This window comes from Aphanomyces invadans, assembly GCF_000520115.1.
Source record: "Aphanomyces invadans strain NJM9701 unplaced genomic scaffold supercont1.11, whole genome shotgun sequence".
Lineage (NCBI taxonomy): Eukaryota > Oomycota > Saprolegniomycetes > Saprolegniales > Verrucalvaceae > Aphanomyces > Aphanomyces invadans.
The window spans coordinates 92,046-116,656 of NW_008580156.1; the positions used below are offsets into that span (position 1 = coordinate 92,046).

A 24,611-nucleotide genomic window follows, 5' to 3' on the forward strand; every position below is an offset into this window, starting at 1 on the left:
GGGATGAGTGGCCGTCGCGAGGGACTGGAGCGATGCCACAGCATTCACGGTTGCCGCCATGGCCATGGAAGGGGGCGATACTACGATGGTCCATCGAGAGGCCAGGAGCGCTGTATGTCCTTGCCGGTATGGCCAAGAGACTGTTCTTGGGGAGTGTGTGATGGTGATTCAGATGCCGCGACCTTCCCACTAGATCGGTGACTTCCATTGCGATGGAGCTTGCAATAGCTACATAGCTCAAGATTGAGATGTGCGAAGATGCGAAGTCTAATGGAATAGTAAGAGTTAAATATTGTCCTGGGAATGCTGGCTCCGATGAAACTGGGCGAGTTGACGCAACCGCGCGAGTTCTCGCGTCAGGTGCTGGAGCCTCTGCTGTTGGTGAAATCGTGAATCGGCAGCAGACTCGCGGTTTGTTCGTTTGCGGTATTGGTCCTTGGTTTCGCCTTCGCGCATCGCGCTCTTTTGCTTCTTCACGGGCGTCCATGGTTTGCTCTGCAGATGCGGAAACTCGTCTTGCAGCTGCGCGAGTTCGTTCAGAATGAACGACACCCGCTTGTCCCGATTCTCGCGATAGGACGCAGCCGATATGCGATTCTTCGTCTTGTTCCGGTCGATGTTGCCTGTGGTGGCAACGTCGTTCATTGTCGATCGAGGCACGATGTGCCGCCGTTCGTTGCGGCGATCAATCGCCAGGCGCCGGCGTCGTGCCGCCTCGGCTTTGCGGTACTTAAACGTGGGCTTGAGCATACTCGTGTTGTCTGTGCATTCGACTTTCACCGACACGTCGTCGTCGTCTGACGGGGCGTGCGGTCGACGTCGATCCGAGTCAGTACTGCCCGTGGGACTCGTCATCTTGCCGTCCTCCGCATCCAGATACTCCTGGGGGAAGTTGGGGTGCTCGATCTGTATAGCCACATCAAGGAGGTACTCCAAGCTCATGCTTGTCACAAGGGAAGATGGCGGCGGCTGGACGCGTACGTTGGGAAGGGAATGCTGTGCCAGGAACGCTCCAAGTACACCAATACGTTTTTCAAAGGGATCGTATTTTTTTCATTGTATATAAAAATACGTGATCTCTATATCCAAAACCAGCTAGAATGGCACAATAAAATTCCATGCAGATTATTATCAAGGGCAAAGTCATTGAAGTACGTGAGCCAATCAACGTGCAGGGACTGGACATCGTCGAAGGCCAGCCACGTACTTGGTCATCCGGATAATGTGTCCGGTAATGGACGCGCTGCTTCGAGAAGGTGCCAGCTAAGAAGGCGGCGGCAGCGTGAGAAGAAGTAGTCGCTAGGCACCAGCACAGAGAGTTGGGTCTGGGGGTAGCAAACTGCCGAGGAGGTCCATTCCCCACGCGCCTCACCACGAAGTCCTAGTCGGCACTGCATCACTTCTGTGGCATATCTGTGCATGTAGAGTGAGGGAGCACACTGCGAAGGACGTCTACCCACATGTAGGCGATGACCATTGAGGCATTCGCTTGAGGGCAATGGCGTTGGAGTACATCAAACCATATCGCGTTGAGGTCTGCAGCATGAACCTACGTGTCCCCGGGTCCCCGTTAAAGGTAATCGAGGTGTTTCGGTGGCAGACTGTGGCTTCGACTACGTGATCCAGTGCCGAGATCTGCGCCGTCACCCGTGCGATCAGCATCGCCTGTGACAGCGACGTGGACTACACAACTCGTGAGGTATACGACACGCCGGCATTTTGTACTGTTCGACCAACGACGATTCCTGCTTCATGATGACCATGACTGCCGCCGTGATGCATAAGAGGGAAAAACACGTCATGTCTTGAGTCGAGCGTATCGGAATAGTCGAGAAGTAGTTGATAGTCTGCTGACTCGTTCGATGCGGAGTTGTGCACTTGGAATCGACACAAGTGCACTCTAGCGCCCCCACCACGTGACAAGATGAATCGGTGGCATGGCCCCACCTGGGATGCCACAGCGTGGTGTCGTTGTCAGAGCATTGCATGGCACGAATTTGCGGGTACAAGCCCGCAAGTGCAAACCAGATATCGATGGGGGAAAGTCCGTGAGGTGTGGAGCACACCAAGTCCTCCAGGCGTGGCCATCTTGCCGGTCTGGGACACACACAGGTCAGGGACACTCGACCATGCACAGCCCATCCAAGATCCTGCATGGAGGCGGCTTACATGGACAAATCCTCTAGAGAGGCCAGCAGGTGCTCCCTTTCGGCAATTTGTGATAGTGATCTCGCGTCCGCTTTCCACAGGAGCCTGTGGTCGTCTCGACGACATGCCATCCATGCGTCCAAGTCCAGGAAGGTCTGTCGCGCACGTTGGTTGGCATCGTGGACACAGAGGAGCGCATGCATCGTACACTGCAACGAAGGATGTGACTCGTCAGCAACTCATTTGACGCCGCAGAGATCGACGGCGGGGTTTCGTGGAGGAGCGACCGACGCCATGCCGTTTGGTGCCTGACGGCGTCCACTTGAATGGTCGGATTTGGATGCTAGCGAATGCACATGCCTGCGTCCGTTGGAATGACATCGGCATGGACGTACCAAGAGTCGCAGGAGGAGAGCCATCGTGCCCTTGTAATGCAGCCACATCGCACTTGGCACACTGCCTTGGATCAAAGCATCCAACGCATCTTCCGACGCCAGGACGTCGCTCTCGGTGCGCCACGCAAACATTGGTAGAGTGCCTTCGTCGCGACTTTCTTGAACAAGTGTCAGCATGGAATTCTGGGGCGTGTGGAATTCGAGGGCGACCAGCCCGATGAACCCGAGGACGCTTGCAATGCCGACGACCGCTAGGACTTGGGACAGCATGCATTCGCGGCCAACATCGTCACCTTCGTCGCTCGTGTCGCTGTCCAAGTCGAGCTCCTACGTTTGTCCATGTCTTCAAGCAGACGGACGGCAGGATGCATGGATACCACCGCCATGCCATCGTTGCCAGTGGCGAGAATCCGGCGCCGCCACTGGATCATTGTGAAGTCAGATCTTGAAACGGCACCGTCAACGATGGGGAAAGGGGCCGTGCTAGGATTTGTGTCACGCGTTCTGCAAATCTCAGCATGATGCCATCGATGGCCACGTTGTTGGCGCCGTCCTGCACGAGCTAGGTGCCTCGCAGACAACCTCCCGCCACCTCATCCCGAACGGCCATGCGAGTTAGTTCAGAGGTGTCGAGTTAAAGCGATTAAAACGATTCATTCGAAGGTGTGCTATCGTCGATTCACATGAAGAGCAGTGCGGGGGAGGGGCAGGGCGTGGAGGTGGGTTTGGCGCAGGCTCGTGGGAGCGCTGCGTGGCGCGGTCGTGGGCCGAGTTCGTTCGAAACGAGGGGAGGGACGTGTGCGTGCGAGTCTTGAATGACGGGGAGACGTGACTCCATTGTCATCACGTGCGGCGGAGCACGTACGGATGCTGCGCGACTTCCTGGAGCGTGCATCGCTGGTGGGGGTGGATGCACAACATCTTTTCGAGCAAGTTTGTGGCTTCGTCCGAGACAAAGTCTTCGAGTTCCCAGCCCTTGATGAGTTTCTTCAAGCCGAAACGAGTCAAGAACGCAAAGCTTTCATCCATCTTGGACGGGAGGTTGACGAGTGGCACGCCGGTGAGAAGCAAAAACAGGATGATCCCAAGGGACCACACGTCCGCCTTGGACGGGTCGTACGGCGCCACGTTGTCAAATACTTCTGGCGCGATGTAGTACGGCTTGCCGACGCGGTCGACAGGTCGGCTGTTGATGTCAACGGTCAGCCCAAAGTCGCAGATCTTGCACGTGTCGTTCGCGTCGACGAGGATGTTTTCAAGGGACAGGTCGCGGTGGGCAAACCCGGCAGCGTGGATGAACTTGAGCCCTGCCAGAATCTGAACAAAGTACCGCTCGGCTTGCATCGTGTCGAGTTGTTTGTCGACGGCGTTTTCCATCACGTCGAAGAGCGCGCCGCGGTGGCAGTACTCAAACACAAAGTGGTCGTAGCCGTCGGCGGCGAACGTCGTCTGCATCGTCAGGACGTTCGGGTGACCTCCTTCTTCCCGGAGCGTCTGGTTCACAAACAATTCAAAGTGCGTGTCTTCGAGCACGACTCGCTGGCGCTGGACCGTCGTGCGCGCTGCGCTCGCGTCCTGGTCGATCTTCTTGATCACAACCTGTTCGTGGGTTACGTTGTCGCGGCAGAGAAGGATCTCGCCGTACAGGGCCGGGCTCAGGACCTGTTCTGTCGTGAAGCGGGCAGCCATCATGATGCGCGTCTCGATGCCAACGAGGGGAATTTGGGAATGGCGCCGCGACGAGTTCTAGAACCCGCACCACAACCACGTGAAACCGTCCGCTGCTGAAAATTCCGCGCTGGGCTTTTCTTCTACTTGGTTTTTGTATGCCCATACAAAACGGCAATGTCATGAGTGGTGGTCCCAGTCACGTGGCCGCGCTACTTTGCGTCGGCGGCACTCACGCCACCCGCGATGCCAACCCCGGCGGACGGGGCCACCCATTACGCGCAGACGAAGCGACCGGTCGGGTCCATGGACGTGGTGGCGCTGCGGATGGGAGACCAGCCTGCCGTTGGGGCGACTGGCGTGGCGCCGGCCGAGACTACCCGTCGCACACGTGCGAGTTCAAACCGTCCTCGTGCTGTCGATCGATAGAACTTGGCGGCGCTCACGCACGAAACGGAGCTGACTGACCCTCCCTGCAGCGTCGTCTGTCGCGGGCGTTTTCTGGCCATGCACAAAACCGCTGGAGGGCGTCGTGCTTTTATTTCAAACATCGCAGGAATCGAAACATCGACGGACTGGGAAGTTTAGAGTCGGCCGGGGGGGGACCGCATTGCCGGAGAAGCAGGCTGTCCCAGGGCCTGTCCAGGGCAAGTCAGAAGGACTTGCTGCCGTAGATACTTGTGGAGAGGATCGCCTCGACGGTTGGATAACGCCGGGGGGGACTACAGTATCGACTTTGTCCATGTTCGAATCGACCGTTCTCGATGGCAAGGACACGTCTCGCTCGAGGACGCACCCAGAGCCCGCACGAAAGATGGGAAGAGGTTTGGAGCACAAAAGCAATGCACGCGTGAGCCAACCAGAAGACGTGGCTCTGCGAACGGTTGTCGCTTTTGCTGGCCTTCGATCCACCTTCGTGAAACGGTACGGGTTGCCGCCGCGCGGCATGGCGCAAATCCCCGACGACGCACGTCCACGCGGCGACTGTTTTTCTTCTGGTGGCACCGCCCCCTCGTCTTGCGTCGAACGATCGGACGCTTCGTGCTGGACGCACTGTCGCCTTGTCTTTGGGGCGGGCACGTCGAACAATTCGATGGAAAGCGTCCGCCTTGTGCTGGTCGCACGTCGACATAAACACGGTCCATCGCGATGTTTTGGGTCTGCTTTTCTCAACTGGTCAAGCACGGGGGGCGCCGCCGCCGCCACGAGGCGCGTGGGCGAGCGGACATCTCCCACGAACTCAACTTCGGCTGCATGGCGCCACGACGACACTGTCATGCGCATAGACCATTGCACAGACGGCCAGGCGTCGAAGTTTGTGCATGTTTTATGCCTTGTGTTGTCGCGGAGATATATCGGGTCGTGCATGTCTTTGGCTGCCGCCGCAACCGACAGATCAAATTGGCAAGAATGGAGCGGAAGAGGCCACAGAAAAGTCGGCATGGGCCATCCATTCAAACAACAACACACCCTCGATCGCACTCGTCCCCGATCCGTCACACACGACAGGTTGGCATGTGAGAGAGATCGCACCGCACAAAACCCGACCGGTAGCTCGGTCGAGCACGCAGTGGCTGAACGGATGGCTTGCGCTACAGTCCAAGCATATCGGTCAGTTCTTGCGAGGAGCAGTGCGACTGCCGCCTCGCCCACCCAGCGTGGTGGACTACGCTGTGTGGGGGCCAACCATGGAACGCGTGATGGAATTCGTTTTCATGCCTGGGCGGAACGGTCACATGACGTGGGGATGGATGCAACTACACGACGACGGCAACCAACGACATGCACAATGCTTCATGGTGCGACTCCAAAGTCCATGAATGTTCGGCATGCCCCATTGCCCTCGTTCGACCACCGCTACTGAACGAACGCTAGCCAGCAAGGCCATCTTATTGAATGGCGCCTGTAAGGAGGGGGGCTATCGACGACTCCGACCCGTTGTTTGTAGCATGTTCGTTATTGCATGGAATGAGTTCCTCCAGCAACTTGGGCCATATTGGCGGCGACTGTCAGTACGTCGCGGGCAGCCTCGCGCCCCGCCCCCAGAACACAGAGGTGGAGGTTGGTGAACGTCATCGCGACCCCAGTCACATGGAGTAATCACGGAGCAACATGTGGGGGTAGGGCAAGAAGCCTTTTCTTCGCAAGTCGTCGGCCGCTTGGATGGCGGCGCAAGTTGTCGAGCAAACCCAACTCGATCGCTCATCGCGACGTGAAGGCATTCACACGGGGCAACGGCAGGGCCGCACTCGACAAGCGCCGTGCGTGAGATGGAGATGTGGTCACTGTTCTTGACGGGGGCCGTGGACGTTGCCGAGATGTCGTGGCTGGTCCAACGACCGTGCGTGCTGGTCGAGTCGGCCACACATTGTGAAGCGACGTCAGCATGGGTTGCCTCCGCCGCATTTGGAATGTGTGGCAGTTGGATCGCCGGACGCAAGTCCAGTCGCGACATGTCCTTCTGCAGCATGCGGTGGGCAACGCAGCTCTCGGGGCAACGCGCAGAGAGCAGTGCTAGTTTGAGATTTTCATGCTAAACCATGGGCAGTGAAGCAAGAGACACCATATATATCCGTGCATAATCATATCCACCACCTTTGTCCATCGAGCACGAAACAAGAAAGCCCGTGGCCTGGCTCTGATATCCCAGGGCGACGTTAGACTGGCGCGCCGACACGGACGGTGTAAAGGAACTTGGCTTTCCTCTCGTGATGACGGGCCATGGCGCACACAATTCCCAAGCACTACACTGGCGCGTGGTGGAGGCGCGTGTCGTCGAATTGTAGCGACGTCTTGACGTTCCGCTTGAAGTTGGCGACGAGCGTAATCGATGTATGTGCATCATCTGACTTGTAAGCACATGTCGTGTCGGCTTGTAATCATCGCCGCACGACGCGGTCGCCCCACAATTGAAATTCCCGCGACCATGCCATTGCCCGTTCGCCAACACCCGCATCCGTATGCCCAAGTCCAGCACCTCGTCGAGCTCCCCGAGTCGCAGTACGTGCCCCCCGCGCCGCCTGCGTTTGACCAAGACTTGGAAACGTTTGAGCGCCCGGCGACGCTTCGATATGGCGATCCGGTCAAGTCGATGCTGTTCAAGCTGGACCCGACCGTCGTCCCCCTCAACCATGGTAGTTTTGGGGCGTGTCCGAAACCTGTGCGCGCGGTGCGGGAAGCGTACATCGACTTGCAAGAGTTTGAGCCCGTGAAATACTTTGACGAACTCGGCCCCCGCCTCGCCCGCGTCGCTCGCGTTGTGGCCAACTACGTCCACGCAAAACCCCACCAAATTGTCATGGTGCCCAACGCGTCGACAGGCACGACGTGTGTGCTGCGGTCGTTTCCATTCCCCCCCGGGTCGACGATCGTCTCGCTCGACCTAGGGTACCCCGCTGTGACGCAGCAAATGAAACAAGCGTGTGGTGGGCTCAACCACCATGTCATTCATGTGTCCGCGCCATTCACGCACGCCAAGATCGTCGACGCTTTCCGCCGAGGACTCGATGAGTGTGCTCACGACACGGTCGGGCTCGCTGTTGTGGACCACATCACGAGCGAGAGCGGGCTCGTGTTGCCTCTTCAAGTCTGTGGCTGCTGCCTGACTCGTTCGACAACTTATGTCGTTCGGTAGGAGCTCATCGGGTTGTGCAAATCTCGAGGCATCCCCGTCCTCGTGGACGGTGCCCATGGCGTCGGGCACGTGCCCTTGAACCTGGACCAGTTGCAACCAGACTTTTACGTGTCCAACTTTCACAAGTGGATGCTCGCGCCCAAGTCGGCTGCATTCCTCTTCATTCGTGACCCGAACAAGTACACGATCCATCCCCCCGTCATTAGCCATGGTCATACCAAGGGCACAAGTGCTGCATTTGGGTTTGTTGGTGAGAGGGGCCGTGCAAAATGCATGACCACAACTTGATAGTGGATTAATCGTAGGCACGATGGACTACTCGGCGTACTTGTCCGTCCCTGCCAGCATTGCGTTCCATACGAAGATGGGAGGGGTCGACTTGATGGCGCGCAACCATGCCTTGTGTGTCGCCGCCGCCCTCCAGCTGGCCAAAGCGTGGGGCACGTCGCTCTTAACCGACGAAGTGGACGCGATGATCGGGGCGATTTGCGTCGTCCTCCTGCCTCTCGAGATGTTCCGCAACCAACCCAACGTGGTTGACGCGCTCGAAACGTTGCATCTCGTCCTTCGCAAGCACTACCGCATCGAAGTCAAGACGGCCCTTGTCGACGGGGCTGCGGGGCTTCGAATCAGTGCCCAAATGTACAACGACGAAGCGGACTACAAGAAGCTCCAAGACGCCATCTTGGATATTTTGGCTCGCGATGCTGCATCCCTAGCATTGTAGCGACTCTGCTGCCACGAGCCAACTCGTTGCGCCTGTCAGCACATCTCCATAAGACTCTTGTGCGAAGTTCTCCGTCTCGTGCAGCGTTTACGACACAGACATGTCGCCTGTTTGTTCAGGACGCGAAGCCATTGGAACCGGCAAAAAGTGTGCGCTGTGATGATACTGGTGCAAGCATGGCGCAGAGCGTGATGCAACTGAAAGAGCATTCGGCTGCAAGGGGTGCCAGCCCCAATGGGCTCGTGGGTGATGTGGTCATGATGTCCCTGCCTTCCTGAGGTGCACACGGAACAGATTATTGACCGTTGATTGAGTGTTTCACGTCCGGAGGCGAACCAGCATCTTGGCGTCTCTAGAGAGGACACTACCAGTGCCACCGTGAATCCATGCAGACGCTTTCATTGCTTTGAGGCGATTGTCACGGGCATGCGGTCGACGCTGTCCCACATCACAACGGAGCACCTGGGAATTTGTTCGGTACAGTGGTGCTCCGCTCGACAGGTTTCGGCGAAAGGGTAATTTCACAAGTTTGAAATGCCACTTGACGAACTTTCCGTATACAGTGGAGCACCGTCCGGATACGACCGTGGTACAGGCGATCTGCGCGCGGCGATGCTGCGGCATCTCCTTGCTCAGGAAGGCGTTGATGAGCGCCGCATCAAGAAGTTAGAGGCCAAGGGAATACGCAGTCTCAAGAAGATGTTTCAGAAGTCCGAATGGGACCTCGCGCATATCCTAGACATGTCCGTCGACGATCTCCAGGTGCGCGTTGAACACGGCAAGTCTCCACAAATGTTCTTGGGAGTCGCAGACGCTCTTGCTGCGTGTGGCCACAAGAGATTGCCCCAAGCCATCCTCGGTACGGTGCAATAGATGGCTGAGCTGTGTTATGATTGAATCCTGTTCAGGTGATGGAAATGTTCCTCCAAAGTGTCAGCTTTCCGTCGTCTCTTCGAACCGCCTTGCCACAGCTCGACAATGCGCTATGCGGCGGGATCCCCACTGCAGCCATTACAGAGGTACATGGTATCTCCCGACGACAGCTTCGTTGCTTCCTGCGCTTTGTGTAGATCGCAGGGGTCTCCGCGACTGGTAAAAGTCAGTTCTGCATGCAGTTGGCGGTGCTGTGTGCCTTGGAGCACCATGACGGAGCCGTTGTGTATTTTGAAAGTTGTGGCAACTTTAGTGCCAAGAGGTAAGCGCTTGTCATGTGTCGAGCTTGCACGTATACACACATGGATGACTTGCATGTTCAGGTTGATGGAGATTGCTTCCGAGCGGCTCTCGCACCAGCAATACTCGACGGACGCCCTTCGACAATCCAAAGTTGAAGCAGTTGCGAGGCAAGTTCGCGTCGTCACCGTGGAGAATCTCGACCGCCTCGAGACCAAGTACATCCATCCTCGGCGACCGTCCCAAGTCATTAACGGCGACATGCGTAGTGTTCGGGGCTTGCTAGACACCATGTCTCTCGTCGGGGGCAAAATGCTCATCATCGACTCGCTGGCGACAATGGCCAAGAATGTAAATCGCCATTACTCGTGGCTGGTGCGTTGAATGCTCGTAGAGTGCCACCGAAATGTCCGTGGCGGACCGTCAGATGCTGTTGCTGCGAGTCGCGAGTGACCTCAAGTACGCCGGCCCAGAGCCGTCGAGTTCCCTCCCTGAGCTGTCACACCTACCATGGTAGGCTGCTGGCATCCACGTATGATGCGTACATCGTGACAACAAATCACACATCGACACGAAAAGACCACAGTAGAATCGATTCTATCGTGTCGAGAAATGCTAACTTGGTGTAGGCGGGCTATACTCGCAGCCAGCCCTGGGCTTGGCTTGGTCCCATTGCATCACAAATCGAGTACGTCGCCATGCCGTCGTCGCTTGCATATGGCTGCGACATGCTGACGAAAGAGTGTGGTTTTTGCGCAGATTGTGTTCGAGAAAGTCGGCCGTGGGCGATCCACGATGGCCATGACTGTGCACAAGGCTGTCGTCGCGGGGCCGGCATGCATCCCGTATCTTCTCACGGTCCGTTCGCCAACCCTTCCCGAAAATTTGGCAGTCATGGAAGGCTGACGACGTATACAGAAGGCGGGGCTGCAACCACCCGTGGGGACAGCGATCGATAGCTTTGACGACGAGTTCTCGTGGGACGAGTCTGTGCTGGATGCTTTGAACGGCGCGGATGACGTGCGCTTGCATCCTGTCCAACACGTATCCCAGCGCGATACTCCCAGTCAAGATCATGGAGGTGCTGCAACTTCTGCCGTGGTGTCGACCAAGTCGGACAAGCTCATCGGTGCCTTGGTTCACGAGGAACTCGTGGCTGCGACACCATCGGATGGCGAAGATGCAAGATGTGAGGAGGAGGTCCAACCACCAGCTAGTGACGCCGCGCGGCGTTATGTGGACGAAATCGTTCCTGCTTCGGACGATGACGAAGAGTAATAATGCAGAGGCATCATGCACTCCAGGACTGCGAACATTCAACTTGAAGACGTTGCGACACACACAGGAAGAAGAGCTCGTACAGGCATGGACCATCCAACGAGCGGTCGCTGTCGCCGCGGTGATCATGTGGAACGATGACGTGTTTGGAGCGATTTGGTTTCGCGACCTGCTTGCGTCGAGACTTGCGTTGTTGGCTGTGATGGATTGCAGCGCGACAACGGCGCGAAGTCGTCGACGGGATCGACGATGGTGGATGGGAGTCGCAGGCGTACCAGTGGACTTCGACGGTGCTGGTCGATACAGAATCGAGGCAACAGGGGTTTCAACAGCCGATCCAAACGGGGACAGTCAATTGTGTGGGCTGCCATTTGCTCCTCAAGCTGCAACGCCAGCGCCACGGCAAAGTCAGAGCTCGTGTCTGGACGTTGTGTTGGATCTGTTGCGGAGCTTGTGGCATCGACATTTGTCGACGTGTGCCATCCCTTGCTCGTCCATGATGTCTCGAAGCGACTTGGACGGGACTGTGATGACAGTCACCGCCCACGGGTGCATTTGCAAGATGCTTGCGATCGTGCGATCCAACGGCATTGTGCGAAAAGAATCGCTCGGCGACCACGGAAGCGGGATGGCTTCTTCCGGTTGTGGCGTTGGTGAATGATGGTCCGAGTGCAGCTCGTACGCCCACATGGACATACACTCCTGGTCCAGCGACTTTTCTTCGAACGTTCTCGAGTTGGCGAAGCAAGTTGGGGACGAGCGAAGTTTGGTCACTTTCAGTTTCTTGCACTCGGATCATGGCGGCCTCGTTGCTCCAGGCTTCGACATCTTCGCCCGCGTGGGGACGGACGTCGGCAGCCGTACCTGAACGAGTGAGCTTGCACATGATCATGGATGAAGCCCTGGCCCTTCGCATCGAGCACGACGACCTGATGGAGCTGGAAGGGCCTGGGGTATTCGTCGACCATGACTCCCAACCGGCGAACGATGACTTCGCTCATGATGTGAGCTCTGACTATGCGGTGGCGTTGGCGCTGCAGCTCGAGGAGCAGACTGCTGCCCACACGATTGAGTATGCTGTAGTCGCAACATCTAGTGCGCCCTGCCCTGCTTTTGACAGCTCTGCGGTCGTCCTCTTGAGCCATCACAACGGCGAGACGACGGAGGAGCGTGCCGATGAAATTCAAGACAAGTTGATGCACCACACTCGACCCCGTCCCAAGAGCCATGGCCTCAAAACGACAAGGAAGCGACGAAACAACCGAGCTGCAGCGACCGATGCGACAGTGTCTTGGAAGGATTTGTCCGACAGCGATTGCGAAGACGTCGAGTGCCCTGGGCTGGCGCTCGACGCGTTGCTTTTCGTCGCTACGGACGCATACAATGCCATTGCACCAGAATTGCCCTTTTACTCGATAACTGAGGAATAATGCAACCAACTCAATGCTCGACCCACACGCATCCACCGCCAGCCGACGCTCAAACTCACTCAGTCTCGGGGAATGCCACACTGCACATCTCCACGGAACGGTAGCTCATCATAGCGGGCGACACATTGGGGGGAGTACAACGCGGGTCTTTGCGACTGCGGCGCGCCCATTTCGCTTCGTTCAATGCCCCACAGGTCACACGAAACTCAGTCTGTCACCACCATCCATGGGACATGGTCCTGAATGATCCAAGGTCGCCCCTCCCCCTTTCGCCATGATGGCACGAGCCCGGCCAGCCCGACTGATCTCAACAATGAGACACCTGCTCGGACCCCCCATTTCAACATGAAAGGGAAGCCATGCGTGGGTAGCGACTTGATGGCATCATGTACTTGCCAGAGGTCCACCACGCCGACCTGCTGAGCGCACGACGTAGAGTCGACATTGTCAGGCGAGGGCAGCATGTGACGTCAGATGGGTACGTCAGTCGGCACACTCAAAGAATAGCACAAAAACATAGGGCATCTATATCATCAACGCTTCGTCCGAAATAAGCTCTTCGACCTCGTCGTCGTCACCGGCCGCCGCAGGAGGCAGCGCCACCTTTGCAGGTGGTGCCGCGTCATCGGCCAAGATGTCTTGCAGATCTGCACTGACCAAGTCGAAGACATGGCGGAACGCAAACAAGTCGCCGCCTCGTCGGCGCACTTCGACGAGGAACAGCCCGTCGGCATATTCCACAGGGTGGAGTCGGAGCATCACATCCACCCGTCCGGACGAGGTCGAGATTTGAGCTTTAGCTTTGACGTTTTCAGATGGCGTCGCGAGCGAGTCGGTCCACACGTACTTCAGCCCGGCCGTGTCGAACGATGCGTGCAGGCGCTGCAGTAAGTCGGCGGCCGAGGACGCAAAGCATCGAAGGGTTGTGTAGGCTGGGATGCCGCAGGATTGAATCGTGGGGAGGAACATGTCAGCGGAATGGAGGGACGAAGCGGACGGGGGCATGCTGATGGAGCGATGCGTGTTTCGGTCGAACGGGTTGAATGTCGTTTGGGCCGACGCCGCTGCTTTTGCTTCCTTGGCTTTCTGAGCTCGCACCTTTTCTTGAGTGACCTTTTCCTTTCGGGCCATTAGCTCCTTGGTCATTGCGGCGTCCGACAGCACAGGCTCATGCATCCACGGATGTTGCCAGATCTCTTGCAAAGTGATGCGCGTTGCCGGGTTCACGTCAAAGATGCGTGTGAGCAGGTCCATCGCCATGGGGGAAAACACAGCCGTTCGGGAATGGGCGGCCCAGAACGCTTGGTATTGCTGCATAGCACACGCACGGAACCACCAGTCTTGGCGCGTTGCAATTTGGAACGGCGGAAACCCAGCAAGCAGGATGAACAGCACGACACCGGCGCTCCACACATCGGCGGGGGATCCTTCATACGGTGTGCCGGCAATAATCTCTGGACTCATGTAGGCACGGGTCCCGCACTGCGTAGTCAAATCGTCGGCCACGGACAAATCTTCCGAGATCGCAGACAGCCCAAAGTCGGCAATGCGGAGCTGAAAGTCCTTATCGAGCAACAAGTTTTCCGGCTTGATGTCACGGTGGTACACTCCCTGCACGTGGCACGCGTGGAGTCCACTCACCAACTGCCGAAAGTACGTGCGCGCAATCTCTTCCGAGAAGTGTCCTGTAAACATCATAAAGTCAAACAGTTCACCACCCGTGGCGAGTTCGAGGACGACAAGCACGACTTTTTCTGATCCGCCCTTCTTCTTGGGGTATTCAACGTCTTTGGCCACGGCAAGGAGGCGCATCACGTTTGGGTGCTGGACAAGCTTCATCGCTTGAATTTCACGGTACAAGTTCAGGATCGCCTTCTGCGTGAGCTTCGACGATTTGATCAGTTTCAGGGCCACGTGTTCATTCGTCTTCAAGTCCACACCGAGCTTTACCTTCCCCTGGAGGCCGCTCCCGAGTGTCTGCATGACGGCGTACTGGTCGTTCAACACTCGCATGGCGGCCGCGTTGAAACTTTGAAAATGACTGATCGATTCCTGGAGGAATGCCAACCTACATTCCGTGGAGAGTGAATGCTGCAACCGCAATGCATGTGAGAGCGGCTTTTGGCAAACCTGGTGCGCCAAAACCAGCGATTGTCTCAAGCGACAACGCTGCCCATGGCGTGACCCGGCGGCAGCATCCACAAGACCACGACATCTTTACGTGTCGTGGGTATTACGCAGTACGCCGTTCGTGGATGCGTACGAGCGCAATCTAGTGCTCGGCTGCACTGCCTAATAATTGCGACCCGTGTTGAAACGCCATGAAGGCGCGATGTTCTGACAACATGCATGGATGTGCTCAACTGGGGAAAGCTACGTACGTGAGAACGACCGCCGTACGACGTGCATTGGAAGTGCAGCTTTGAGCACGCATGCCTGTCGCTTCTCGGAGGTTGCTGCTCCTCCAGTGTTCAGCGGCGTGTTGCCACGCTGGCATGTTGTGCGTGTTTTGTCAAATGAACATCATTCATATTTTCGGTAGAGGGACCTCCCGCCGCCAGCGAGAGAGCAGCATCGCGCGATGGCGGGCAAGTTTATCGATGCGTACGTGGAGGGTGTGTGGAATGTGTACGACGGCGACTTAAGCGGGTACTTGGACAAGAAAGAAGCCAAGGTGTTTGTCCTGAGCCTGCTGGATGAGCTCGCGAACGAAGGTGTTGACGTGCCCGTCGACGTTGACTTCGACGCGGCGTTTGCGTCATACGACCAGGACGGGAATGGCCGTCTGTCCCGCAAGGAAGCCCGTGTGTTTGTCGAGCATCTCATGGAGGCTCGTGACATCGCCCACGAGAAGACTGCTGCGGTTGGAGCCGAGACCCAAGCCTTCCTCGATTCGTACATGGCCGAGATCTGGACAACGTACGACGGCGACGCGAGCGGGTTCCTCGAGCGCGACGAAGCGCGGAAGTTTGTGGACAAGCTAATCGCTGACATGACTGCGTTCGGTCTCGACGTCCAAGGCTTCGACTTTGACGCGTGCTTTAACGCGTATGATCAAGACAAGAACGGCCGCTTGAGTCGCACCGAATTACGGGTATTTGTCGAGCAGCTCCTCACGAGTTAATTGCAGCCGCCGCTCCAGTTTGAAATGCGCGAGAACCCCCTGTCGAAATAAGCCGAATTTGATGCACTTCACCACCGTGGGCGGCACCCGCGTGGGTTTCGGGGCAACCTGGTGGAATGGCTCCCATGTAGATGCATGGCGTCAGTGGCAAGTCCTTTAGTGTGCTTTAGCCCGACGCTCATGGGACTTCTTGGCTTCCTGGCACACTACCGTCGCCGCAGAAGCGCCTTGGTCACAGCTACAGTCGTGGCAACTACCACAGCCATGAATCCCAGTGACATCAAGAAAGTTGCGCTGCGACGACTGCCTCTTCGGTCGGAGTCGTCGAGACATCGACGACTCGGTGACCGGGGCTGGAGCGACGCACTGCCTCGTCCACCTCGCGACGGCAGCTGCATGTACTGAGTCTTGGTGCGTTCGGTCATGCCGCCTTCCATTTCCTTTTCGATGATTCGGTACAGCATCGAGAGCACCATTTCCCCGTTGTGCTTGATCATCGGGACCTTCTTCCACTCGACGTCAAACGCAGACATATCGTTGAACGCCCGCCCTTGGACCAGGATCGGCCGCTCCGCCATCTCCATCTCCCTCGTCGGAAGCAGCAGCGTCTCGCCATGCTGGAATGGCAGCGTCGGCGGCCTTGCGTTGTTTGCAATGACATAGTCGACGACGTCGTCGCCCAAGTACTCTGCCAGAATGCGCAGGGTCTGCGGCAATGTGTAGCCGTCCGACTGGCCGTGCTGCGTAGCCACGTTGCTGATGTACACGACTGCTCCGGTGGCGCGCGCGATCGCGTCCTTGATGCCTACTCGTGTGTGTAGAGAGGACCTGTCATGTCGACCATGCGACTGATGCGTTCATCACCTGGCACGAGCAAGGTCGTGATAATGGACGTGTAGAACCCGCCGGGGCTGATGAGAATGATATCGGCGGCTTCGATGGCGGCAACTGCGGCGGGATATGCCGTCACGGACGCGTTGTCGAGGAAGACGTGGTCGATTGGCGCCGACTTGTTGGGGCTCCGGACGTTTTCTTCCGCCACGACGGTCGTTCCATCGGTCAGGACAGCGCACAGCTCTGCTTGATCGAGGGTTGCCGGCAGCACTTGGCCGCGGATGTTGAGAATGTCCGATATGGACGCAATCGCTTGGTCAAACTTGCCGCCGTGGATGTCCGTGAGAGCGGCAAGGAGGAGGTTTCCAAGGCTCGCGCCTTCGAGGTAGTGGTCTTGGAAGCGGTAGTTCATGAGCTGGTGGAGCACCTGGTCTACTCGATACCGTCATGCGGAACGCGATCGAGTGGACGCCCACCAGAGTCGGACAACGCGACGAGGCAATTCCGAATGTCTCCGGGCGGCAATATGCCCAGCGTTTTCCGAAGCTCTCCGGAATGCCGCCCCGAATCAAACACTGCAAACAAAACACGATCAAACCTCACGACGACTGCGGCAAGCCGTACCGGTGACAATCGCAGTCAAGTCAGCAGGGTATTCGCGCAACGCTTTGAGCAGCACAGCGAGGCCCGTGCCTCCACCGAGCGCGACGATGTGTGGTCTGGGGCGCCGCCCCTCGGCCAGGACGAGGATCGCAGGCAGTTGGTCCAAGCTCGACATCTATCGTGCCATGTCAGCCATGGCAAGTGCTGATGCTTCGACCTGGTAATGCGGCTGCTCGAGGTCGTCTGCAGGCATCGTCTTGGCGTATTTCCCGTAGACCTAACAACACACACAACACGAATGGGACGACAGATCGGGACGGAAACTTTTTTTGTCGCTCGTGCCCGACGAACCATTCGCACGGTGACGAGCCCCAATTGCTTGGCCGCCTTGAGCTCGGCAAACACGCGCTTGCCCACCAACACAAGTTTGGAGGTTGGTACAGCGAGTTGCTTCGCCATGTTCTTGAGCACCTGCGACGATCCAATCGAGTGGATGAGCTGACGACAACGTGGAGCGGACATACCGGCGTCACTTTGGACAGGTTGCCGTCGCCAGAGAGGTTGCCCGCCGGAACGACGAGGACGTGGTCGAAATACGATGCCACACCCAACGTGTGAATCTTTTCCCACTGCGATTCTGGCGTCCCTGAGCAAAGCAGCCCCAGCTTGTACCTGGCGCAAGCACACGATGAGCCACGGCACTGCATGCATGGACGACGAGTGTATACCCTTGCTCTTTGAGCGCTTCAAGAACAGGCACGGTACTCGGAAATGGCTGGATGTGTGGAGCAGTTCCCAGAACAAAAGCACTGGCGTTGTACTCGGCGATCACGCGCTGCGCGGCGTCGGAAGTAAGAGTGCCCCCAGACACCAAATCGTCCACGAAGAGTGCAAAGTTTTTGCGATATCCAAATGCGTGCCGAAAGCGTCGCAGCGAATCGTGGGCTTCGTCTAACGAGTCGAACGTTCCTTCCTGTGCATGACATGGGTGGACGTGACGGAGCGCGCAATCGAGACGAGTGAACCTCAACAAGCTGGTCAAACGCTCGCTCAACAGCAAGACCACTGAGTGTGCCTGTGTGGTCGTACAGGACATCGTCCAGCGTGAACACAATGGCTTCCACGTTCTTCGTGCGGCGTTGGATCTTGTGCTTGGGCATGCGAACGGCGCCGTGCTCTCGATTCGGAGATGGAATATTCCACGTTTTCGCTCGAAATAATCGTACACAATTCAACCCGTCGCCGTCCTGCAAACTACGATCCAAGTGGCAGAGCGTCATGGGTGGCCGGGTCATTAGCGCTTTTGCATGCACATTGCGAACGGCAGCAGTCGGGATCACATTTCCACTGCCACGACGTCCCTCGCATGCTTTGATCGATGAAAGACGTGAGTTTAAGCGCACGGGATAGATTATTTGTCCAAATATTATGAGCGCTTTAGGTGTGGCTCGAGTGTTGCAGGATGGCGTTCATGCGACATGGAGGGCTGTGCGTGGCGATCGCGGCGCAAGTCGCCCTGGGCACTGTCCAGCCGTTTGGTGGAGCATCACACCTTATCTGCTCCAGTGCGTATCAACAGGAAGTGCTGGCTCAGTATCCACTGGTGGTGTATTTCCATGATCCTGTTGTCCTGTACGTCTTGGACACGACGGCGTCGTGACCCACCTTTGTAGGCAACCTGCGATCGACCACCTCCTCGACACCTATCGGTCTCAAATTGAAGCGAGCGATTCAACGTTCTCAGCATCGTCGTATCTTCATTGGAAGGATGACACGGTCGTGACGGCAATCGTTCACAACCTCTTGCCTCGAGTGGAGCATTTCTTCCCGAACACAACCCTCCAGATTGAAAGCGCTGCTCTGACAAGGTATACCAAGGGCCAGTCATACTCGTGGCACGTCGATGCGTACGACGCGCGCACACTTCACGCTCGGGCCATCACGTTCCTCGCGTACTTGAACGACGTCGACGGCGGCGAAACAGTGTTTGCTCACATCGCCCAAAATGGAAGCACGTTTCCGTACAGGACACCGCTGGACCGCGCGTGTGCTACCTCGTCATCGCAGCACGTGAAGGTGGCGCCACAAGCTGGTCGAGCTCTGCTGTTCCAAAATGTCCTTGGGCACATGTCCACCCATGCGGCATGTGCCGTCACCTCCAGCGCCAAGTGGATCATGCAGTTGTGGATCTCTTCCACCACGCTCGATAGATGTAGCTAACCGCGATCGAATCAAGTGTGCATGTCGTAGTTGCCGCGTCCGACTTTGAACCGGCATAAGAGATGAAACCGTTTGGCGCCGTTTCATGAAACCGCACGCAGCACAGACACAGGGAGCTATGGACGACCACGAAGTCAAGTTCATCGACGTGCCCAAGGCCGTGGTGCACGCCCCTGTGCGCAAGAAAGGCATCCCCAAGAATTTGCGACGCCAGTCCATCCACCTGGGCTGGGACGACGACGACGTTGCGATGCCCAACGATGTCGGCGCGAGGCGAAACAGCACGACCAAGGAATCGGTCGTGCTCGAGTTTTACAACCCCCAGCTTCAGGCACCCCACGGCCGGCGACCGTCCACCACGGTATGGAACCCCATGGACACATAGCCGTGGTTGACGCTACTGCCGTGTAGCATGCCATGACCCGGGCCAACTACGCGTTGGACCGCGTCGCCGTGATCCAGCGCAGCCGAAGCGTCGTCACGTTTGTTGACCCGCTCGAAAACGCCACGCGGCGGGACTTGAAGCGGTCCAACTTGCTCCACCCAGTCGCAGTGCCACTCGTGATGTCGGAGGCGGCGACGCCGCTGCACGTCGGAACATCGCCACCCAAGCACAGGCAGCCGCAACGATGCCCCCAGTGCCACTCGAACCACGTGATCTTGGTTCCCGTTTGCAAATACTGCAAAAAGATGGCCGTGTTGTGCCAAGACTACACAGCGTTGAAACGACATGCGTATGCCATTGTGGAGAAAGATCCATCGATCGCGCCGATTCGAGTATGCTACTGCCTTGTCCATGATGCGTGCTGACGTGTTGGGCGGCGGTAGTTGATCGATGAGGTCGTGGGCTTTCTCCACGAGTACCACCAACAAGACGTCGCCCAGCCGCCAAACGAACAGACAGCCCCCGGTGGTGGTCGCAGCCCGGACCCAGCGCCCATCGATGATTCGAACAAGCCGGTTTTGATTCCCACGGACGAAGTGAACCAATTCGTGGTAGCACGGCGCCACAACCAACCCGCTCTGTCGGCGCTGTCCACTCGCGACGCGCTGCTTGAGCTCAAGCACGCACGATCCAAGGCTGCCACGGACGTGAAGCCGCCGCAGCTGAGCCACACGACAAAATCGACGATTGTGCACTACATCTTGGACTTGTTCTCGCAGCCCCATGGCGAACCCCCACACTGGACGAAGGAGCAACGATGGGACCACCAAGACTTGTGCCTTGAAATGCTCAAGACGTTGTCCATCAACGACGTCAATGACATTGTCCGCGCGTACAACGCGTGGAAGCACGTCGACAACATTGCATTGCGCCACGGCGACGAAGCCAAGCCCAAGCAGCCAGTGGGAATCGCGCCGACCGATCGACGGGCATCGATGCAAGTGCGTAGCGTCCGAGATGTCGTCCGGGGAAGTCATTGCACATACTGGCTGTTCTCCCAGGGAATGAAGGACGCGGAGGACGACGAAGCGGACCAAGTCGTACCGGACGTTCGGACGTTCCAGCTGCAGCGTCGCAAGGCGATTCGGCCGGCCGTGTCACCGGAAAAGGCCCGTCAACTCATCGCTCGCCGCGCGTCGATTCATGAAAAGGACTCTGCGTTGTCCCCCGCCGCATCCTCCCCTGCTCGTCGACACGGAGCCGAGGCCGTGGCATCGACGGACGAGGTACGAACCGCGTTTCGATTGCATGGAGGAGTCATCGCGCTGGCCATGCAAGGGCGAAGGACCCGTCGTGTCGCTGTTGGCAGAGCATCGCCACGAAGTCGAAGCCGAACGCGCCAAGCAGATCTTGCTCAACGCCGAACGCCACCAAACATTCACGTCGGATGGAATGTTTTATGTCGACAACACGGTGTTTTTCACGGCGTCCCTCGACGAGCGGGACCTGGTCGTCGTGCTTCAATTCGGTACGTACAACACAACACACACGATGCAACACTTTGTGGGCGGCAGAGCGCCAGGCGCAGGAGATGTTTTTGCTTGGGGACGAAGGCGAGCGGGAAGCGCTGCTGCACTTGTCGCCGGTCGGACGCGTAGACGTTGTTGGCGAGTGGATCGCCAAGAACGTGGACGACCGCAACTTGCTGATTGCGGCGACGAGAGCAAAGGGCCAGTTGTTGAGCTCGGACGAGCGCCGGCTCGTGCTGGCGATGGACGATGACGATTGTCGGTATCACTTGCACTTGTGGAAGCACTGGCAGCAGCAACAAGACCACCACCAGCCCACACCCAACATGGCGTTCTTACAACTCCACGTGAGCGGGCGGCGACGCCAGCGAGAAGAGTTCTTTCGAGTGCCGCGGTTCTGGACCAAGTGCATTCACGATCGCGACATGACAGTTCGCCCGATGCCGCTGTCCGTGGTCCGGCCGTTTTTGTTGGGCATCTATCATGCTGCGGCCAAACAGCGCATTGGTACGCCGACGAAGTACCGTTGAGTGCGTGGTGGCTCAGTGTTCTTCTTGTAGAAGGATACGATCTAGTTGAGTTTGTCGTTCAGTACATGACGCTCGAGTTTGGGGCCCAAACGAAGCTGCGGCTGCAAGCGCTCATCACGGCGCTGGAGCAATACTGCGTCAAGGACGCGTGGGTGTTTGCCTTTTGCCGATTTTGCGGGGTTCGTCCTGTCGAAGGACGGTCGGGATGCGACCTTTGATGTTGTAGATCGCCGAGCCCTTGTCGTCGGACTGTTTTACCTTTTACGTGTCGGCGCTCGAGTGCTTGCAATTTGCCGTCCCGAATCGGTCACAGCAAGCCGACTACTGCATTCCCACCCACGTGTTCTATCCGCTCTTTGTCAAGAAGGCGCTCATGGCCCTCCGCGCGATTGCGAACGATGCCAACATTGACGAAGCCAAGTGGCACGCCGCGTTGCGCGAGCGACGGGTGCTGTGTCCACGCAAATCGGTGCAGGGCAGCCCGATTCACGTCGTCGGTGCGTCAGAGATGCCGTCGTGGGATGCTTCCCGGCATGCTCTTGTAGGCGTTGGGGCGTTTTTGGATTTGGTAGTCGACATTTGGCTGTCGAATCGTCGTACGATGGAGGTTGAAATGCGTCGGATGTTCGTTCAATTCGACACGGACGAGAACAAAAGCCTGAGTTACGACGAGTTCAAAGCGTTTGTCCAGCACTGCCACCGCACGTTGCAGAACACGGTCCCGATCCACCGCCAAGCGACGTTTTGCAGACGCGCCGTCGACGAAAAGAACATTGTGAAGTTGTACGGCAAGTGCCTCATGCAGTCGGACCAGAGCGAGGTCAACATCGACGCGTTTGTCCTGGGGGGCATGGAAAGTAGGTATGCCAAGTCGACGTGTGTGGACGTAAACACTCGGACATAGACCCCCTGACTCTGGCCATGTTTGGCTTCGCGGTCCCGCCGACCGAAACGACGGCGGGAAGGAATTTGGCCATGCAGTTGATCATGCGATGCATGCGCACGTACGTCAAGCGCGCGCGTGCGGCGAAAGCAAGAGCGCACGAGCACACGTAACAATGGCAATTCAAATGGATACGATCAAGCGCTGTTGTCTCGGCATCGAAACGCATTGTCGAGAAGCATCGGCACCACGACCTGGTGCTACGACGGCTGGAAAAACAGCACGACAACGGTTGTGTCGTCGTGCACTTGGCGTCGCTCTCGGCCAGGTTTTAGCGCGGCCACGTCGGCCGAGCGAACCCTACGACGAGGAAGGAGGGAGCTGCGACGAGCGATGCTCAACGGCCCAGACTCACCGAAAATCCTCGGCCGTCTTGGCTATCACGCGGTCGATGACGGCTTGCGCAGCAACGTCGTGCATGCCTCGAGCCGCCAATTTGGCGACGATCTCCACGGCCTACGGCCAGCACAATCAAGAACCGATTGTGGTCGTAGCCGTGGGGTACTCACTTCTTCGTTGGACAAATCATCCCATACTCCGTCGCTGCCTACGACGGAGACGCAAATCTCAGTTGCAAACATGTCCCTTCAATCGAAAGTGGCGCACCCAAGACAAGGAATTGGTCCGCATCCGTGAGGGTGTGCACTTGCGTCTCGGGACCTGCCAGCACATACGGCGGTGTGTACGGCTTCGGAATAAAGCGGCCTCCGCCCTGTCGATTCGCGCTGGCAGGAAATTGGTTGAATTCAGCATACTTGAAGGCAAAATCGCCCAATGCCCTAAGCGGTATATCCTGTCATGTACGTGCATGTTGGCCCTTAGGGTACCTTGTGGGCTGCAGGCCCCCTTTGACATAGCAAGCCTCGGGAGTTTGGCACACGACCAAGTTGCGCTCGTTTGGATGGGCAGCAGCGAGTCGGGCCTGCTCCGACGCATGCTTGGCATTGTGATCCGTGCTTAGTGCAGTCGCGACTAGTTCTCCGTCCGTGTTCGTTGTCGCCAATACCGCCCGAACGTCTCCAGCTAGGACAGAGCCGTCCGTAGAACGTTCGAAGAACAAGGTTACTACCGTTCGCCACAACCAATGTGTCGCCTTGAGCATACGCCAGCAATGTGCAAGTCCCGACGCGATTCACTTGCCCGAATCCCAACTGAAAGGCTGGGAGGAGCAGCGATCGCAGCGTCTCGTCCGTCGACTCGAATGCAGACGACAGCGCCGACACAATCTGGCCACATGATCCGTTAGACATACTTGTTCGACAGTACATGCATCCTCGTTACGTCGGCAGAGTCGGTGGATGAACTAGCGCGCAATGCGGCCTTGGTATTGTTGACCAAGTTCTGGCGAACATACTCTGAAACTTGCCAGCCACCGTGACCGTCCAGGACGGATGCAAACACCCCATCCGTCTCAACATGGACAGTATACCGATCCTATCGTTGTAAAGTGAAGATGCGCCAAGACTTGGGGATCGGACTTCGTTTGGATCGTTCGCACTGTACGAGGCTGCGGTGTACCGGTGAACGCGGGCCACGGGCGAGGGTAGCTTGACGCTTTCGGCAAGGTCAAAGTTCAACGAGCTTCGATCATCAATCGAGCATTGCCCTTGACCATCGCAGGAAGATGGGGCCGTGCCTGTGGACCACAGCGCCAGGATCGTCGCGACGGACACAACCCGCATCGAAAGTGCCAATTAGTTTTGAATCACCGATTAGTAGTACTACTAACGTTCACGTTAGGAAAGGACTTTATCTTAAAAAAGTTCAATTTTGATCATTTTATGGTTTTCGACTAAATAAGGATCAAAATGTAATTATTTGAAAAATTTAAAGTATATATAAATGCACCCAAATATTCATCATTATTTGCTAATGTATTCCATAGATAATGTTTATATTTTTTACTTGTTTTTGCGTCCGCACACTGGATGCCCCTCATGCTGCATTGACGAACGTCAGAGGTAGAGAAGATGACCTGATCGGCTTGCTG

At 57.2% G+C, this 24,611-nt stretch overlaps 13 protein-coding genes across 22 annotated transcripts; 6 read left to right on the forward strand and 7 right to left on the reverse strand.

The window, feature by feature from the left end:
• Positions 1-202: 202 nt before the first annotated feature.
• On the reverse strand, positions 203-1,016 carry H310_06183 (hypothetical protein). The gene has a single exon (XM_008871145.1). It carries the CDS (start codon positions 940-942, stop codon positions 286-288), a length of 657 nt encoding a protein of 218 aa, XP_008869367.1. The 5' UTR covers positions 943-1,016; the 3' UTR covers positions 203-285.
• Positions 1,017-1,092: 76 nt separating this feature from the next.
• Positions 1,093-2,974, reverse strand: H310_06184 (hypothetical protein; the record flags this gene model as incomplete). Of its 3 annotated transcripts, none has more annotated exons than XM_008871146.1 (8): positions 1,093-1,413; positions 1,461-1,683; positions 1,726-1,900; positions 1,948-2,097; positions 2,170-2,303; positions 2,357-2,491; positions 2,544-2,870; positions 2,921-2,974. In XM_008871146.1, the coding sequence occupies 8 exons, from the start codon at positions 2,972-2,974 to the stop codon at positions 1,397-1,399; spliced, it is 1,215 nt and encodes a 404-aa protein (XP_008869368.1). In that variant the 3' UTR covers positions 1,093-1,396. The 3 variants fall into 3 exon arrangements, with proteins under 3 accessions (XP_008869368.1, XP_008869370.1, XP_008869369.1); XM_008871148.1 differs by having other exon boundaries at positions 1,461-1,549; positions 1,603-1,900; XM_008871147.1 differs by having other exon boundaries at positions 1,461-1,900.
• A 184-nt stretch (positions 2,975-3,158) lies between these two features.
• On the reverse strand, positions 3,159-5,445 carry H310_06185. Of its 2 annotated transcripts, XM_008871150.1 has the most exons (2): positions 4,206-5,445; positions 3,159-4,142 (listed from the first exon to the last, which is right to left on the reverse strand). In XM_008871150.1, exons 1-2 carry the CDS (start codon positions 4,233-4,235, stop codon positions 3,387-3,389), a joined length of 786 nt encoding a protein of 261 aa, XP_008869372.1. In that variant the 5' UTR covers positions 4,236-5,445; the 3' UTR covers positions 3,159-3,386. The 2 variants fall into 2 exon arrangements, with proteins under 2 accessions (XP_008869372.1, XP_008869371.1); XM_008871149.1 differs by having other exon boundaries at positions 3,159-5,445.
• Positions 5,446-6,109: 664 nt separating this feature from the next.
• Positions 6,110-6,747, reverse strand: H310_06186 (hypothetical protein). The gene has a single exon (XM_008871151.1). It carries the CDS (start codon positions 6,679-6,681, stop codon positions 6,130-6,132), a length of 552 nt encoding a protein of 183 aa, XP_008869373.1. The 5' UTR covers positions 6,682-6,747; the 3' UTR covers positions 6,110-6,129.
• A 359-nt stretch (positions 6,748-7,106) lies between these two features.
• Positions 7,107-8,658, forward strand: H310_06187. Of its 2 annotated transcripts, XM_008871152.1 has the most exons (3): positions 7,107-7,797; positions 7,846-8,095; positions 8,151-8,658. In XM_008871152.1, exons 1-3 carry the CDS (start codon positions 7,138-7,140, stop codon positions 8,570-8,572), a joined length of 1,332 nt encoding a protein of 443 aa, XP_008869374.1. In that variant the 5' UTR covers positions 7,107-7,137; the 3' UTR covers positions 8,573-8,658. The 2 variants fall into 2 exon arrangements, with proteins under 2 accessions (XP_008869374.1, XP_008869375.1); XM_008871153.1 differs by having other exon boundaries at positions 7,846-8,658.
• Positions 8,632-11,627, forward strand: H310_06188 (hypothetical protein). 3 transcript variants are annotated; one of them, XM_008871154.1, is made up of 12 exons: positions 8,632-9,087; positions 9,136-9,334; positions 9,384-9,431; positions 9,481-9,591; positions 9,643-9,767; positions 9,829-9,963; positions 10,015-10,096; positions 10,140-10,204; positions 10,263-10,330; positions 10,375-10,433; positions 10,505-10,603; positions 10,664-11,627. In XM_008871154.1, exons 1-12 carry the CDS (start codon positions 8,999-9,001, stop codon positions 11,021-11,023), a joined length of 1,440 nt encoding a protein of 479 aa, XP_008869376.1. In that variant the 5' UTR covers positions 8,632-8,998; the 3' UTR covers positions 11,024-11,627. The 3 variants fall into 3 exon arrangements, with proteins under 3 accessions (XP_008869376.1, XP_008869377.1, XP_008869378.1); XM_008871155.1 differs by having other exon boundaries at positions 10,505-11,627; XM_008871156.1 differs by lacking the exons at positions 8,632-9,087; positions 9,136-9,334 and having other exon boundaries at positions 9,360-9,431.
• A 180-nt stretch (positions 11,628-11,807) lies between these two features.
• Positions 11,808-12,474, forward strand: H310_06189 (hypothetical protein). The gene has a single exon (XM_008871157.1). The coding sequence runs from the start codon at positions 11,821-11,823 to the stop codon at positions 12,451-12,453; it is 633 nt and encodes a 210-aa protein (XP_008869379.1). The 5' UTR covers positions 11,808-11,820; the 3' UTR covers positions 12,454-12,474.
• Positions 12,475-12,854: 380 nt separating this feature from the next.
• On the reverse strand, positions 12,855-14,478 carry H310_06190 (CAMK protein kinase). Its single transcript, XM_008871158.1, has one exon. It carries the CDS (start codon positions 14,464-14,466, stop codon positions 12,979-12,981), a length of 1,488 nt encoding a protein of 495 aa, XP_008869380.1. The 5' UTR covers positions 14,467-14,478; the 3' UTR covers positions 12,855-12,978.
• A 525-nt stretch (positions 14,479-15,003) lies between these two features.
• Positions 15,004-18,198, reverse strand: H310_06191. Of its 2 annotated transcripts, XM_008871159.1 has the most exons (9): positions 18,040-18,187; positions 17,743-17,987; positions 17,539-17,686; positions 17,366-17,485; positions 17,232-17,291; positions 17,036-17,189; positions 16,888-16,986; positions 16,442-16,843; positions 15,004-16,382 (listed from the first exon to the last, which is right to left on the reverse strand). In XM_008871159.1, exons 1-9 carry the CDS (start codon positions 18,172-18,174, stop codon positions 15,784-15,786), a joined length of 1,962 nt encoding a protein of 653 aa, XP_008869381.1. In that variant the 5' UTR covers positions 18,175-18,187; the 3' UTR covers positions 15,004-15,783. The 2 variants fall into 2 exon arrangements, with proteins under 2 accessions (XP_008869381.1, XP_008869382.1); XM_008871160.1 differs by having other exon boundaries at positions 17,743-18,198.
• On the forward strand, positions 15,035-15,577 carry H310_06192 (hypothetical protein; the record flags this gene model as incomplete). The annotated part of the gene is made up of 1 exon (XM_008871161.1): positions 15,035-15,577. The coding sequence occupies one exon, from the start codon at positions 15,035-15,037 to the stop codon at positions 15,575-15,577; it is 543 nt and encodes a 180-aa protein (XP_008869383.1).
• Positions 18,199-18,458: 260 nt separating the features above from the next.
• Positions 18,459-19,268, forward strand: H310_06193 (hypothetical protein). Its single transcript, XM_008871162.1, has 2 exons — positions 18,459-18,646; positions 18,688-19,268. Exons 1-2 carry the CDS (start codon positions 18,477-18,479, stop codon positions 19,232-19,234), a joined length of 717 nt encoding a protein of 238 aa, XP_008869384.1. The 5' UTR covers positions 18,459-18,476; the 3' UTR covers positions 19,235-19,268.
• A 63-nt stretch (positions 19,269-19,331) lies between these two features.
• On the forward strand, positions 19,332-20,055 carry H310_06194 (hypothetical protein). Its single transcript, XM_008871163.1, has 2 exons — positions 19,332-19,595; positions 19,646-20,055. The coding sequence occupies exons 1-2, from the start codon at positions 19,353-19,355 to the stop codon at positions 20,042-20,044; spliced, it is 642 nt and encodes a 213-aa protein (XP_008869385.1). The 5' UTR covers positions 19,332-19,352; the 3' UTR covers positions 20,045-20,055.
• Positions 20,056-22,718: 2,663 nt separating this feature from the next.
• H310_06195 (hypothetical protein) lies at positions 22,719-24,321 on the reverse strand. 3 transcript variants are annotated; one of them, XM_008871164.1, is made up of 8 exons: positions 24,100-24,321; positions 23,903-24,055; positions 23,691-23,847; positions 23,449-23,644; positions 23,228-23,400; positions 23,131-23,168; positions 22,977-23,077; positions 22,719-22,921 (listed from the first exon to the last, which is right to left on the reverse strand). In XM_008871164.1, the coding sequence occupies exons 1-8, from the start codon at positions 24,301-24,303 to the stop codon at positions 22,822-22,824; spliced, it is 1,122 nt and encodes a 373-aa protein (XP_008869386.1). In that variant the 5' UTR covers positions 24,304-24,321; the 3' UTR covers positions 22,719-22,821. The 3 variants fall into 3 exon arrangements, with proteins under 3 accessions (XP_008869386.1, XP_008869387.1, XP_008869388.1); XM_008871165.1 differs by having other exon boundaries at positions 22,719-23,077; XM_008871166.1 differs by having other exon boundaries at positions 23,131-23,400.
• Positions 24,322-24,611: the final 290 nt, after the last annotated feature.

Bases quoted from the DNA above. Each gene is read 5' to 3' on its own strand.
- H310_06183 (XM_008871145.1), bottom strand. From the start codon at position 942: ATGAGCTTGGAGTACCTCCTTGATGTGGCTATACAGATCGAGCACCCC.
- H310_06185 (XM_008871149.1), bottom strand. From the start codon at position 4,235: ATGATGGCTGCCCGCTTCACGACAGAACAGGTCCTGAGCCCGGCCCTG.
- H310_06186 (XM_008871151.1), bottom strand. From the start codon at position 6,681: ATGCTGCAGAAGGACATGTCGCGACTGGACTTGCGTCCGGCGATCCAA.
- H310_06187 (XM_008871152.1), top strand. From the start codon at position 7,138: ATGCCATTGCCCGTTCGCCAACACCCGCATCCGTATGCCCAAGTCCAG. The intron at 7,798-7,845 runs GTCTGTGGCTGC...GTCGTTCGGTAG, and splicing joins GGCTCGTGTTGCCTCTTCAA to GAGCTCATCGGGTTGTGCAA. The intron at 8,096-8,150 runs GTGAGAGGGGCC...GATTAATCGTAG, and splicing joins TGCTGCATTTGGGTTTGTTG to GCACGATGGACTACTCGGCG.
- H310_06188 (XM_008871154.1), top strand. From the start codon at position 8,999: ATGCGGTCGACGCTGTCCCACATCACAACGGAGCACCTGGGAATTTGT. The intron at 9,335-9,383 runs GTGCGCGTTGAA...TGGGAGTCGCAG, and splicing joins TGTCCGTCGACGATCTCCAG to ACGCTCTTGCTGCGTGTGGC. The intron at 9,964-10,014 runs GTACATCCATCC...CGACATGCGTAG, and splicing joins CTCGACCGCCTCGAGACCAA to TGTTCGGGGCTTGCTAGACA.
- H310_06189 (XM_008871157.1), top strand. From the start codon at position 11,821: ATGGCGGCCTCGTTGCTCCAGGCTTCGACATCTTCGCCCGCGTGGGGA.
- H310_06190 (XM_008871158.1), bottom strand. From the start codon at position 14,466: ATGCGAGTGTTGAACGACCAGTACGCCGTCATGCAGACACTCGGGAGC.
- H310_06191 (XM_008871159.1), bottom strand. From the start codon at position 18,174: ATGCCCAAGCACAAGATCCAACGCCGCACGAAGAACGTGGAAGCCATT. The intron at 17,687-17,742 runs GTATACACTCGT...TGCTTGCGCCAG, and splicing joins GAAGCGCTCAAAGAGCAAGG to GTACAAGCTGGGGCTGCTTT. The intron at 17,292-17,365 runs GTTCGTCGGGCA...GTGTGTTGTTAG, and splicing joins GGCTCGTCACCGTGCGAATG to GTCTACGGGAAATACGCCAA.
- H310_06193 (XM_008871162.1), top strand. From the start codon at position 18,477: ATGGCGTTCATGCGACATGGAGGGCTGTGCGTGGCGATCGCGGCGCAA. The intron at 18,647-18,687 runs GTACGTCTTGGA...CCACCTTTGTAG, and splicing joins TTCCATGATCCTGTTGTCCT to GCAACCTGCGATCGACCACC.
- H310_06194 (XM_008871163.1), top strand. From the start codon at position 19,353: ATGGACGACCACGAAGTCAAGTTCATCGACGTGCCCAAGGCCGTGGTG. The intron at 19,596-19,645 runs GTATGGAACCCC...ACTGCCGTGTAG, and splicing joins GCCGGCGACCGTCCACCACG to CATGCCATGACCCGGGCCAA.
- H310_06195 (XM_008871164.1), bottom strand. From the start codon at position 24,303: ATGCGGGTTGTGTCCGTCGCGACGATCCTGGCGCTGTGGTCCACAGGC. The intron at 23,645-23,690 runs GTAGTAACCTTG...GCTCTGTCCTAG, and splicing joins CACATTGGTTGTGGCGAACG to CTGGAGACGTTCGGGCGGTA. The intron at 23,401-23,448 runs GTACCCTAAGGG...TATACCGCTTAG, and splicing joins GGGGGCCTGCAGCCCACAAG to GGCATTGGGCGATTTTGCCT.